Raw genomic sequence first — 15229 nt, 5'->3', positions numbered from 1 at the left:
AACAGCAATCTGCCTTATGTTTCTTGACCTGTTGCTCACATGAATTATTTTCCTTTTCTTCAGGCATCCTTTCTAACAAAAAAGTTAAACATTGGAGGAAAAAGAGTGAACCTTGCAATATGGGTATGTCTTTTCTATTAATCTATTTCATTGAGTTTCTCTGATACAGATTGCTGGATTCGAAAAACAAAGTGCTTAATTTTCTTGCAGATGAAGTTGAGATACATATTGATCATTGTGATTATTATCATTTTGCACCATGGTATATTCATTAATATTTGAGAACAGCTGGCATGTAGAGAGTAAAAAAAAAACAAGTAGTTCTACGGGTTGAAGTGTCACATAAAGGCCAATGTCTCAGTTTAAGATAATTATTTTGCAAGCAGTTATGACCGATGTCCATCCAGAAGGACTCAACAGTGTCATGTGGACTGTCATCTGGTAGCTCTCCTAAATAAGCATAGCCCTGGAAAATGTTGAGGAGAGATTTTTTTTAATGCACATAAACATATTTCTTTCTTTTTTTTTATAAGTAAAAAGGTAGTCCATCAAACCTCTAATCTGATTCTAATAGAGGTAGCTACATTGGAAACTGCCAAAGACTTTCATTGTTTATTTCCTAAAATAGAAGGAAATGGAAATATAGGTAGAGACAAAAAGTTGCACTTTATCTACAAACCTCCATCCCATCTTACAAATGTGCATTGCTGTTGCAGTTGATTGGAAGTAAATTTTTACTCTATGAAATTAGAATCTATTTATACTGGACTCTATCTGTTTTCTTGTTTTTGGTATAAGACATTCTTATTTTCCTTTATCTTTAGAATACTTTAAGCGTTGGTTGAGTTTTTAAGCTTACTTTTAGATTAACTTTATTTCCTGTATATTATATTGCATTTGCTATTTATGTAGTGGAAAAATACATTTGAGAATGATCACAGTGTTCTGTATCTCCTGTACTTTCCTTATAGCTTTACTTTTGAGGAATGTCCAGTTTGCTATAGAGTGCCATGAGGACTTTTGATTAGCTTTAACCCTCATAGACCCAAAGCTTTCAGCGACCATCTTTGATGCCTCCTTCTTCCTCTTTCACTAAACCTTAACTCTGAAGAGTTAAAGTGAAAGAATTTGCATTACCACCGTTTCGAATCATCCAGAGCCGATGTCTCCTACCAGTTGATCACAAGCCACCAGTAGCTCACAGGTGCCTTCAGAGTAGTTCACAGCCTTAAGTTCATTTTTAGGTCTCGTCTATTCTATTCCGTAGGTAGGCGAGATTTATAGTAAGCGTTTCGAAAAGTCTACCCACTGCGGATCGCGTACAGTTCATGTGAGCCAGGCGCGTACACAGGAATTCGCTCCCCCTACCCCTCCCACAAAGCAAGACCAAGAACATCAAAGCAACCGCGGCCGCTCTGATTCCATTTGTCACCAGCCACTTCACGTGCTTCGTAGGTCATAAACAGGACCATCTGCTCGTGAATCGGAATGCTGGCATGGTTGCTCTCACTTGATTTCCCTCTTTCCCCATTGCCTCGCCCCAACTCCTGCATTCCATACCCTACTCACTTATGTCTCTCATGCAGAGTTCTCCTTTCTATCTGCTAACTTGCTGCTATGCTTCATTTTCTCTAACCACGCTTCTGTCTGTTCAGCCTCACCCTGTCTCTCTTAGTCCTCGCTTCTCTGCACCCCCATCCCGGCATCCGCTCCCTCCCTTTCTTTCACTCTTTACCCCCTTCTCTCTCAAACATGCCCCCTCTTCATGTCATATCTTCTGGCTTCGCGTTCTCTCTCACACCATGCCTTCTCTATCTCTCGCTCTCTCACACACACTCTTTTGTCTCTCGCTTTCTCTCTCACACACTTCCATTTTCTTGTTTCCGCTTTGCTTACATCCTTTCACTTGTTTTCATGCGTGAGTAGTGGGCAATTAATACCCAACAGTTTTTTAACCCTCGATTTTAACATAATTTCAGGGTAACACCACCTCAAAACAACGGACACACACACACCAACTATTGCTTGGCGAGTACAAAACTTCAGAGTCAGTAGTCACGCTATGCACAGACACAAACGGAGCCAAGCTATTCCTCAGTGTGTACTTAACCTCTTGGTCACACTCTGCACTGCACAGGCATTCAGAGGGAGCATGCCCTCTGGGCTCTGGGAGTTTAAAGGCTGGGACCGGGAGGTCTACCTGGATTAGTGGACCTGCCAGCTCTCATCAGTTTTAGAATAATCCAGTGTTTTTTTTCTGAAGGTTTCCGTTTAGCCTATTTTATCAGACACACTCCAACGTGTATCAAATATATTTCTTAAAAATGCTTTTTTTTCGCTGTAGGACCTTAACGTTGCTTTTATGTATGTGTACTTTTTTAAGCTATAATCTAACACACTGGATACTATGTTCATAACTCTGATACCTGCAGCCAAGATTTACTCTGATAATGGGTAACTGGGGATTTCCACAAGCGACCAGAAACCCAGCCCCCTGCATTGGTCAGTCACATGAGCTAGTCGAAAAAGCAGGACGGCTTAGATGAACATGGCAACAAAAAATCTGCCAGTAGAAAATACCCCAAATTTGGTTGAATAACCCCCCTCCTGCTTCCCAACTCCCTCTCCCCCGATATACTAACATTTGGTATCTTACTTGCTCGCATCACATCCTGTTCTTACAGTTGTCATGCACATGTAGTTGCATTAGCAAACTAAAAGATATCTTTCAAGTGATTAACTGAAGGGTATTTTTGAAATTCAATATTAAACCAGTAGTGAGCCCCTAGAATGCATCTAATTCTGCATATAGTCTGATGGAATGCAACACATCTTAATAAAGTGATATCTGAAGGATGGAAAAAAGGTGCAATATGGGAAAATAAATTACATAAAAACTATGGAAGCCTGGCAGAAGGGAATACCAAAAATAAAAGCAAGTACAAGGACGTATTTCAAAGGAAAGATTATCCCACTTCTTGCATGGATCCACTGTTGTAAGGTTTTTTCCCCCACTTATTTTTCCCCAAAAAAACTGTCTATTTTGCGGACATTCTGAGAACAGTTACTCAGATGAGGGCCTCAAATTCCAATTAAACCAGAACCCATGCATCTTTCAACTAGACCCTCACAGGCGCACAGCACTAGACTGGGAAACTCCTTTTCCACAGTGAACCCTGATTCAACTTACACCTCAACAATGTCTCTTTAAACTCCCTATCAGCCAAATCAGTCGGGGCGCTCTGGCTCCCCTTCATGCCTTCCTGGATGGTTAACACCACACTCTTCTTACCATTCTGTACTCCACCAGTTTCCCACTTGAAAGGTCACTGTTTTCTATTCTTGCACAGGTTCACAAACACCAGGTTTGCCATATTTCCTCCCCAGCTCAACAATTCTTGGCACTAGCCACATGCCCTTGTGACCCTCAGCTAAACCTGCCCTTTCTGTTTAAACCCTCTGGTCTCCCAAGGGCTTCTCCCAGCTCTTTTTTTTTGTTTTGTTTGTCCTCTGAGACATTACTACAGCTGTTACTTCTCCAGTGAGACAAAGTCACTTCCTCCTTTCCTGTCCTCCCTGTTTCTTTCCCTGTGTCCACCCTCTGTCGTGCTCCCTTCCTCTGCCCTCTCCTTCTTTCCCCCCCTCCCTAACCTAAACCCTCTCTTTTTTCCTTCCCTCCATTCTCTCTTCCATTCTACTCTTCCCTCCGTCTCTTTCCTCTATATACCAGTTTATTTAATCCGTAGCTGTGTTCTCTTTTCCCCTTCCCCTCTTCATTCCCTCCACTGGTCTCTCCTCTTTTCCACCTTTTATTCTTCCTTTAAATCCTTTATTTTCCAGATTCCTCACTCCTTCCCTCAACTTATCATCTCCCCATAAGACTGCCCTGATCTACACCACCCTCCCTGCGCTGCTTCTCTCCATCGCATCCCTCCATCACCCCCTGCCCTCCCTCTCTCTCCTCCTCTCACACTGTAAGACTCCTGGCCACCATTGCACTAAGATGCTCCCAGCAGAGCACTGGACCCAGTGGAGCCAGCCACAGTCCATCCATCACTCTTATCAGTGACCATGTGGCAGCTCGGTGGGCCCGGACACCAAGGGGAGGGGTTCTGCGGGGGCCGGGCAGGAGGGGGCTGGTGGACACAGGGAGAGTTATGAAGGTGATAAGCAGCCATTACAAACAAAAACAACTGTCCGGACTGCTAACTTCAAAGAAACGTTGCATAATGTATGTAGTCCAGGAATGTTACCAGTCAACGATACAATGCAATGCTATACAATAATGCTTTATTGGCATTCCCGAAGGTCCAAGGATTGCCAAAGCTATACATTAGAAAACTGCACCTACCCGGGCGGTACATGTGCGCGCGAGTGGCATCCTCGTCACATGCCTTGTTTCCGTTACTAATGGCTTGGTCCAGCATTGCTTGAGGGCTGGAAACCCAGCCTGGAGCTTTGCATCACTTCTCTAGGTCCTTATTTGGAGCACAGTCTTCTGTTCCGGGAGGCACCTCTATGGGGGTAGCGCTTTCAGTCTGGAGTAACACACACACACACACTGCCCCCTCACACACTGCCCCCTCACACACTTCCCCCTCACACACTTCCCCCTCACACATTGCCCCCTCGCACACACAACCCCCCACACACAAACTTACAACCCCACACACATAACCCCATACACACAACCACACACACACACAACCCCACACACACACAACCATACAACCACACACACAACCACACACACACACACAACCACACACACACACACCCACACACACACCAGGATAGCAAAACATAGCATAGCAAAACAAAACATAGCATAGCATAACAGAACATAGCATAGCATAACAAAACAAAACATAGGATAGCAAAACAAAACATAGCATAGCATACAGCATCACTCAGCACCACCACAGCATCACTTGTTCGCCACCACATCACTCTGCGCCACCACCGCATCAATCTGTGCAACCATTCAACAACAACTGGTTCAAATATGTTCTCTCAATGTTTCAAGCTTTGTTACAAATGTCACAAAAAGATGTTAATATTTCACGTCTGTTCTTGGATTTTCATCCCAATAAAATACACTGAACATAATCTTCACAAAAGTTATTTACAAAAGTTTAAGCTATTGCCATTATAAATTACAATAACGTTTATTTAAGTATTAATTATTAACAACAAATAAAAGCCATTGTTATTTGTAATATCAATACATCTAAGTCACGTAAATACAACACCTATTGCATTACAAATACTATAGGTGTCACATTTGCGAAAGTTAAAACTATTGGCATTGTAATTGACAAAGCTATTAATTTAGCTATTTTCAAAACCAACACATAAATACAAAATTTGTCATTTACAATACCAATGGCTCAAACGTTTCTAATGCAAGACCTATTGCATTGCAAATGCTTGTTAAATAAGCACAAGGTCACATTTTCCTTTCAAAATGCTGTGTTTATTTTGTTGAAGTCAGATTTATGACCCAGGGCACATGGGTGAAGTACTGAAGCACTGAGGTATTTAAATCTTAAATAAATGTCCTTGTCAAGTCCATATTGGAGCATGAGAACAAACTGATGTTTCTAAATGCTTTGAAATGTGTGAAAATTAAGAGTTAACTTAAAGGTCTTCATTAAAAAAAAAATGTGATACTCAACTTTATTGGGTTTTTCAAGCAAACAAAAATTCACAACAGTTCATGGTATGTGCCCCTTCAGTTTTCATTTTAATTTTATCACATTTCAAAGAGTTGGATGTACAAACAGCTCTTGCTCCCAGTGTGCCATATTTATTGCCGATAAATACTGCCATTATTTTCAAATGGGAGCAATTTTAACTGGATACAAATATTTCTATGAAACATTGAGTCAATGTTTTTATCCACTTTAAAATAAGCCAATTATGTCTTAACATATTAACATCACTTTTAAAGTCCTTCTATTTAAACAAATGGCTTTATTTTTCTGTTATAACTATGACACCATGTCTACGGGCTACTGGGTGCAAGATGCCTGCTGTTTGTAAACGCAACAATTTGAAATGGGTGAAAATTTAAATGATGAGTTTTATGGGATCCATATAAGCGAAAAGTTTACTCTTCAGTTGATTTTTCAGCCCATTTCAAAGTATTGCATTTACACACAGCAGGCATCTTGCTCCCAGTGGCTGATAGACACAGTGTCATATTTATAACTGCAAAAAACTATTTCTTTAAATAGGAGAAATTTAAAGTGCAGAAAAATGTTCCATATTAGGAAAATGTTTTGTAGAACATTTTTCTGCACTTTAAATGTCTGCCTTTAAAAAAAACGGTTATGTTTGTGTTATACATGTAAAAGTGCTACTTATGGGGAAAGTATGTCCTGTCCCACAAGTATGTACAACACTGGCTCTCGTTCACCCACGCATATGTATCCCATTCATACAAACACATGTTCATACATCTCCAAAGACCACGTTCTCACTGGCACGTGATAGGCCTGTCATAGTGCCCCTTGTAGAAATATTTTGTTCAAACCCTAGTCTTTGGTACTATGGACATTAGGCTTAGATGAGGTGAAACTGGGCATGTGGGTGTCTGGTAACATTGTGTGTGTGGCTTGACCATCATTAGCTCACAATGATTTTCACTGATCAGAAGTAGCTCTCACCTCAGAAAAGGTTGGAAACCCCAGATATAGAGGCAGATGCAAACCAAACGGAGGCCTTTCAAGTATTAACCATCACGACAAGAGTTTAAAAAAAAAAAGAAAGGCTGCCCTTGCAAAAACATTGACTTTACCAATGTTGTTGTCCAGCAGATCCATGTTCTTCTTTCCTGCAATATCGATCACAAGCCCTTAACCCCTTCCCTGCTGATGACGGAACCGCTCCGTCATCAGCCGCGGTCGCACTGTGCTGATGACGGAGCGGCTGCGTCATGGCCCGGCCGCCGCGTCTGCGCGACGTGTTCTATTGAGCGGGCGGGGCCGTGACGAAACCGCTCCGTCATCAGCACAGCGCAACCGACGCTGGTGACGGAGCGGTTCCGTCACCAGCATGCGCCCACCGCTCGGCCACCCTCCCCCCTTCACTGCGGCAGAATAGCCGCCGCAGTGAAGGGGTTAAAGTTGATGTGAATCTGGTCCTTGCATTTTTCAAAAGACAACACTACTTGATTTGTCACAGGTAGTGATTCACCAAGATCTCTTTACATTTACTTCTGTGTCGACTCATCCAATACTAAACTGTATTCCACCTCAATAGGAAACACTTGAAAGGGCAGGCTTTGATAACCACCCCAAGCAGAGCTCATATCGGAGAAGAACTTTATAACCAACAGGAATATTGTGCTTTTATTTCTCCAACTGAAATACAAGTTATGGGAATAACTTGTGGACAATAGAACAGGCTTTCCACTAGTTTCTTAAGGAAAGTGCTATCAAATTGAACCTCTACTGTGGTGCTCCACAAGCCTAATATACCATGAGATTTGTGATTTAGGAGCATATTTGCTGCAAAGTCACTGGTACCATTCGTTATGGTATTCAACCAGTTTATCGGTGCCACAGCAGATGTTGTGAAACCATCGTTTTCAGCTTCTGTGGCTGAGGCCAATATACCTGAACCAAATATTAATCATCTTTTTTGTTGTTGTTGAAAATCCACTATTTATGGGATGGTTTCTAAAGACACACAATAAAAGTAGATAGCAATACTGTTAAAAATAATTGGATATTACCAATACATTATTATTTGATAGTACACACTAAGATTAAATAATATTCTAGGCATCACTGAAGGGCACCCAAAATATTCTACCACCATTCATGTATTCTTCAACTTTACTGGAACACCTTAAATCTCATTTCCATTAGAAAAGATTATTGATAGGATGATGAGTGCAGCAACCAACGTTGGCAGGGAAACCATGTTAGTGTCGACACAGGTCAAGTGGAATGGGATTCACACTCCACTTATACACAAGCATTTTGTGCACGATTGAATTTACTTATACTCAGGAATCGGGTACAGGTAACAATTACATCATAGCCACTTGTCATTGTATGTTGTGGTTTGATATCACTGGTCTTATTCTTAGAATTTCGGAGAATTCGGGGCCCTCTGTAAGGCTTTTGGGTGATGGTGAACATGGGCGAGATAGAAAAAGCAAATGTGTCCTAGAGTGCTCTCCGTTTTTTGTTTTTCTAAGATGCGGCTACTACCTCCCCCTTTTATAGCTCCAGTATGAGGCTAACCCTTGACCCCAGGCCATAATGTTACAGGAAAGCTTTACTTCAACCACACTCCTCTCCTTTGATGAATAATGCAAATATAACTTTGGAATCCTTTCCCCTTTAAAAAGCTGATGTCATACAGCTTAGGACTTTCTCTGCCTCAACTTATTTCAGTATGCACTAGTCCGTTGGAAAATGAGTGAGAACAAAGAAGGTGATGCTAGCAAAGGTGGCGATTTTACAGTCAAGTTCATGCAGGGCCCTGCGAATTCTGTTGAGCACCTGAGCCCCGGCCACAGAGCAAATGGACAATTATCTGAGTACCAAAAAAACAACTAAAGATAAATGATTAATATCGTTTCATGATGAGTGACTGAGCTGTGGTGTTCTATCTTCTGATCCAACCGTAGAACCCAAAAAGTTCACCTTTCAAAGTAAAAAATAGGTGCTGAGCAACCACCCTTTTTCATGAGCAAAAGCTTTTCTCTACTCTTGAATATTTGACTGGTCGAAGACATTTAGTTTCGTTTCTCCACCTTTATTTTCCTCTCTGTTGACGAAAGGATTGTCCTGTTGATACTGGTGTTGCCAGTGGTGGTTCACCCATCTCCCTCAACTGTTAGAGCAACCTCACTGGAGACTGCATACAGTTTAAACCTTTTATTCACAGCACAACCACTGAAAGTGTCATTGGCATCCTACCTTCTGAATTCCTTCAACATGGATAGTTAAACTTGACACCAGACTGCATGGCTATTGTAATGGAAGATGAGATGCTTTTTGTTATAGCATCACATTCATTCAGAAAAAAGTGTTTTTCTTTTATTGTGTGGGGAACTCCATTGACTACTCTGTTTTTGGAAGAAACAGCATTTCCCTTTTCCCGTATTTGGGATAGTCTAGCTTAAAGTTCTGTTTAACAAACACTTGTATAGCAGCTGTTACAGCTTACAGAAGGAACCCTTATGGAATTTGTATTTACTTTCCAGTAACAAAACGTTTTTCTGAACCAAAATCTTACGTCTGCTTAGGAATTTAACATTGTTCTGTCTCGATCTATGTGTTTGTTCTTTGAGCCCTTGCATACTCAATGTAGCAGGATAAATATTTGAAAATTACTTTTGTAATTGCTATCCTTTCTGCACACACAGTTAGCGGGGGCCAGTTCCTGTCTTCTGTGAGTCTTTTTTGTATTCTAATGAAGCTAGATCTTTAAAATAAACCATTCAGCTTTTTTTCTTAGTGTTACATTATTTGGATGTGAATCTGAGTGTTGCTCCCTACCTTTTTCCAGACTCTTGTGCCTTTGGGAGGAAGGTAGGCTCCTACCCTACCTCCATTATGGTTGCATATATGCACGTCCCTAAATGGAATATTCGTCTTTGCAGGGCACTGTTGAAACAAATTCAGTGGACATTGCTGTAGGCCAGTATGCTTGTTCTACCCAAACCGTAAATAAACCCTGTTCTCACAGGTCTCGCAGGTCTCTCAGACCAATCATTCCACTTAACATTGAGTCAAAAAAGAATTAAGGCACTTGCAAAACATTTCCATGAGACTCTGACATGATTAGTACATCCATTCTAGTCAGAATGTGTCTGAAACTGGTTGGTAATAACACACTTTTCATTTTATTTCAAGGGAATGTCATACACTGTGTGTATCCTGTCCCTCATGGAAAGTGTGTGATCAAAGAACCTGCTTAGATAAACATCTGAGTTCTTCAAGGGAAATATTGGTAGCAGACCATTCAGCACCTTTGACTCTTATGAAAAGGTGCACTTGGTTACTTGACTCTGATAGGGAAGGCAGGACAGGATGGCTACGTTTGTAAATAGAGTTTTAAGGAATCCCACCAGACATTTGGAATTGCTTTAACGAGTTTTGAGGAGAACTATTTCTACCCTATTTGGCTTAGTCAACAGTTTTTTGTGGCAGTAACAATTATTCGAAACACAGAATTCCAGATGAGTATTTCAGGTGATGTATAGGCAAGGATTCGCATTAGACCTGCCAGCGATGACTCTCTTCGCCTTCTTGTATCCCCATCTTCATTCATTTTCTTTATGCTGCACTTTCTCCCTTTCTGTCTTGTCTTCAATATTCCCTGCCATTCCACCAAGTCTTTTCATTCCATGTATGCTTTGGATCCCCTTTATCTTCCACTTGCCTACACGTCCCCTCTGTCCTGGGTGTACATTTCTCCTCTTTGACATCAGTGTTTTCTTTTTCTCATCAGACCCTGCTCTCACCTTCCATTTATTTTCCTCTGCATTAAATCTCCTCTCCCCTTCCCCTGTGTCTGTCCTTTATCCATGTGTCCTATCTTAATCCTGTTTCTTCTATCTAGCACATTTGTCTGCCGTCTTTCACCTGCTTCTTTCACTTGCTTCCTACTTCTCCTTGCTCCCTCCTTCCCCTTGCTCCCTCCTTCCCCTTGTGTCTCTCCTTCCCCTTGTGTCCTTGGACACTGTACATTACTGAAGGTTAATGAAAGGATTTTGAAAGGTTTGAATCACGTCGTTGTCTACCAACTGTGACTCCTACCTCCACTCCAGATTGTAACCTTATTCAGAGATTTCAAATAAACCCTCCGTTGGAACAAGCTGACACTTGCTCTTTAACACATAACTGACTGGAAAGCTTGACTGAAAACGTTTAGCACTACTATTTGTTAAGAGAAATCTTAAGATGACAATCAGTATGCTTGTTTTTTTTAATGATTTTACATGGATTTAAGTACTAGCTCCAAATGTTCTCATAAATTGCCTCATATTTGCCAGTTATATGAACTGCTGAATCCTCTATTTTTCTTCCCTATCTTGCGTATTCCATTGGTGTAATAGCTGGGTGTCCAATTGCTTTACATTCTATCTGACAGAGCAATTGTCTTTAAACTATATAACACTGCATTCAGTGGATGGAAACTTGGATGACATAATCAATTGCTTGATGCATGTTTTGCTGGATTCAGTAGGGTAACACAAGTTTAGCTTGCACAATGCCTATTGTATCTTAAGTGGTATCACTATTTTATCCAAAATATACAAGGCTCTCACTCAAGTACTTGTGTATCATTTCACAAATCACTTCTTTGTGGATCTTGAGTCATGAGTAGACGCATTATGTGGCAAGGCAGCCTTCCACAATTTCTACAATTTTTTGGAAAAATCTCAAAGATAACCGGTTTAGTAGTGATCATTGTACATGAGATTACCTAGTAGGAATACGCAGCTGCTGCAGACACCTTTGAGCAGCCTACAGATCACACTGTTGAAAGCTTGAAATTTTATTAAGCCTTTTCCTCAGTGGGTGGTTGACCTTTGTACCACTGGGGTGTGTAGTAACACTGTTGTTTCAGTGCCAAGTGATCAGTTTGTGCTGTGTAGAGCATAAACAGCCATTATTATTGCATCAACCGGCTCTGTTACCATAGGTTACAATTAAGTAAGTTGTGGTTCCTGGTTGAACTTGGATAGGGCTTGAAAATGAGAAACACATATTGGATAAAGTATACTATGCTAGAAAAAAGTGAAAATCTGTAAGTTGTTAACCTGTTTGCTGTTTGTTGGTTGTATGTAGAGGAAATGCTGAACTGGATTTTTTATTTTATTTTTTATTTTTTTCTATTTTATTTGTTTTTCTATTCTTCTCTGACCATCATTGTGTTGAAGTGGGCTTCAATCCACCATGTAGTGAATACAATCATAAAACAAAGAGTGCTTCGTCACACACTGACCATTTAGTATAAGTGTTTTGGGGTTTGTCTGCTTCTATTTTGTGAGCCTAGATTTCACCTTTCGTGTACTAAGTTCAGGATGCTCAGGTATATGTTAAAATCACTATGTTCAACCGTATCTCCAAGTTGACTCCAATAGTATGCTGAAATAATTTATCAACCTCTAAAACTGGCATCTCTCTTACGAATCGAAAAGTGGGACTCTTGTACTCCTACTGTCTCATCAAATTCCTACGCCAAAGTTTAAGAGAGTGTTCCAAATCCTGGCACTAAACTGTAAGAGTGCCCCACCATGAGTAATTCACATAAAATCTGATTCATTATAGATCCTTTTTACATGGGCAACAAAATTGGCTTATTAAGAATCAAGTCAAACAGAGTGTGTGTTCTTTTCCTTAAAGCTGGCTAGAAGGAGGTTTAGTGTTGTACTACAGTTCATATCATTATCACAATTTCTAAACTGAGTGAGGCCTTGAGCCAGCCCTCCCACCCTCAGCCTTGCTTGTTTGAAGCATTTTGGATCAGCTTGTGCATGTTTAACCCCTTCGCTGCGGCGGCTATTCCGCCGCAGCGCTAAGGGGGGGGGGGGGGGGGGTCGCGCGGCGGTCTCGTGACTGTGACGGAATTGCTCCGTCACGGCTCACGGGTGAGCTGTGCTTGTGACTGAACGGTTCTGTCACGAACCCGCCCGCCCATTAATTAGTCAGCGCAGGCGCGGAATTCGCGCCGCGCAGGCGCGGCGAGCGGGCCATGACGGAACCATTTCGTCACAAGCACAGCTCACCCGTGACTTGTGACGGAGCGGTTCCGTCACAAGCATGCAACGGGTTAAATTTTGCAGTGTTGATTGGCAAAGGATGCTGCAAAGTGAAACTATGCATTATTTTGTTTCATATTTCAGTCAAGTCAACTCTACGACTAGATGGACCTACAAAATCACCAATACAGCTCTTACTATCCACCGCTCTAAAACAAAACAACTAGCACTGGACATTGGGGAAATACTAAACAATTCTGTAAATTGAGCGTCAGTTGATGCATCTGTAATGACCACTCCCTAATGCAAACCTATAAACCTCCATTGAACTTCCAGTTGACAGATATTCAAGTTGCCCTGGCAGCTGAGTTTATGCTCTCTCGGAATTATACTCTTTTGCACAAAATGTCTAAGGAGATTACCGATTGCTGCCCTGCCATCTGTCTCTAACCACCTTCTCCTGCCTCATGTTCCTTTCCAATCCCTCTCACCCTCTCATACTCCTTCCCTCCTTTCACACAATAGTATATTCATAACTCCACTGTTAATCGTAGTGGGCATTTATTACTCCCTGAAGTTCATCATCAACTTGGACCTCAAACCTCACTTCACGCCCTCTCCCCATCAGCCTGCTACGCTATTACACTGACCAGACTGTGGAAAAAATCTAAACCTAAATGCATTTTGGGTAAGAAGGTTGTAAGAACATTGTATGACTGTCAGTCAATTCCAGTAATAGCTGCCTGAGTTTTTTCAGAGTTGTTCCCTTCCGAACCCTCACAAAACTGACAACCGCATCGGAAAGTGGGTTGGCTCAACCTGGATGTAAAGCTACAAAAAGCAGAACGCTTGAATGACTGTGGAGAAAAACAGTAAACCACTTTGTATTACTATGAAAAATCAACTACAGCAACAGTACAGAGTATATGTACATATAGATATTGTAGCATTATATAGCGTTTACAGTGTGTGAAGCTGAAGTGCTTGGCTTTATGGATACATGCTATGCAATGTAGGCGTCTGCTTGGAAAGCGGTGCATTAGTATTGAACCCATGTGGAAAGTGTTATCATGTGCATGATGACCACAGTAACCATTTAATGGGACGCTGCTTGTGGCATTGTGATGAGTGAAAGAAGCGTGAGGGCTAGACAATCGATTCATGTTTTCTGTTGCTGCTAGCAATAATACGCTGCTCGCTCCTTTTTGCAGTTATTATAAAGGAGCTCCTAGCCCTATTTTAATATTCGTTGCTGCATTAATCTCAACCATGCTGCTATCTTATGAGGCTGGATGGATATTAGGAGGAAAAAAGTGAGTTTGAAAGACGTGCATGGATGGGCTGTGATAAAAGCCTCCGGTGTCACTGTGTTAGTTCTCTGCTGGCCTGCATTGTTTGACAGATCTTTCTATAGTATGCTTGTCCAGTTGTTGTAGGGTGGTTAGGTGCTGCGCTCTGAGATAGACACTGGCTCATAGAGTTGTTATGAAAGCATTCCATCGGATGTCTTCCTGTTCTAGGATGGGATTGGTGTTTATCAGATAGGCATGTTTTCCGTTACAAACGCCTAATGAGACCCCTGGTTATTTAACTGTGCAGTAGACCAGGAGAAGCGTAGTTGCTCTAACGCTTGAGAGAGATGTAAAGACTGTAGCCAGCAATGGTTATTATCTATTGGATTATGATTCTCCAGGCTGTTGGACTGTCCATTGTAAGTTTTTTGGGAAAAGCCAGGTTGTCACGTCTGCTCTGAACTTTGGTGGATCTTTGCCGGTAGAGAGTTTTTAAAGTTTTGCTACTTGGACTGAAAGAGAAGATCTGCATATGTTTTTTTTTGTTAGGCAATATTTGATGTGAGGAGGTTGATTTTGAGTGGAGATGTCTATTTTGTTTGTACTGTTGACATCTTATTTGATGGCATAGTGGTCCTATTCCTTGGTAGACTCTTTGTACTATGTATAGTGCTTTGAACATTGATAGTCTTCCTACCGGTAGCCTGTGGAGTTCTCGTAGGATTGGTGATGTGTTCCCTGGAGTGTAGGCCGATGGAAGGTCTTGCTGTAGTATTTAGAATTTGTATTTTATATATAATGATTCAGGGGGTGCCAAGATGGATGTCACTGGCATATTCAAGTTTGTATATCATGAGTGTGAGATTGACCTGCAGCTTTTTTTGGTGTACGAAGTGCTGGAAGATCCGACGCACGTTTCCCATGATGTGGAAGGTGTTTCCTGTGACATCAGTGACGTATGGTACCAGGAATAGGTTTGAGTCTATGATTATTCCTATATTTCTCACCTCACTGGATGGGCTTTGGGTTCGTTTGTCCACATGTCAACAGAAGGATCTTTGTGCCATTGTCCATAGGTTGATCTTTGTGCCATTGTCCCCAGGCCATGATCTCAGTTTTTGCTGTGGTAAGCTTCAGGTCATTATTCATCATCCATTTATCTATGGTGCAGAGGCAGTCATCCATTCCAGTTTCGTGTTGCTCT

General features: G+C 41.5%; 1 protein-coding gene across 1 annotated transcript in view; it reads left to right on the top strand.

Annotated features, from left to right (window-relative positions):
• The window catches only part of RAB21 (RAB21, member RAS oncogene family), a 230428-nt gene that overhangs the window by 16481 nt on the left and 198718 nt on the right, over window positions 1–15229 (top strand). Inside the window, exon 2 of the mRNA XM_086918093.1 lies at window positions 64–123. Within this exon, the coding sequence (XP_086774219.1) occupies window positions 64–123 (60 nt within the window). The remainder of the gene's footprint in view (window positions 1–63; window positions 124–15229) is intronic.

Source organism: Lissotriton vulgaris, chromosome 1_1 (genome assembly GCF_964263255.1).
Source record: "Lissotriton vulgaris chromosome 1_1, aLisVul1.2, whole genome shotgun sequence".
NCBI classification, from domain to species: domain Eukaryota; kingdom Metazoa; phylum Chordata; class Amphibia; order Caudata; family Salamandridae; genus Lissotriton; species Lissotriton vulgaris.
The sequence above is the reverse complement of the archived record's forward strand: the minus strand, read 5'-3'. Positions and strand labels throughout refer to the sequence as shown.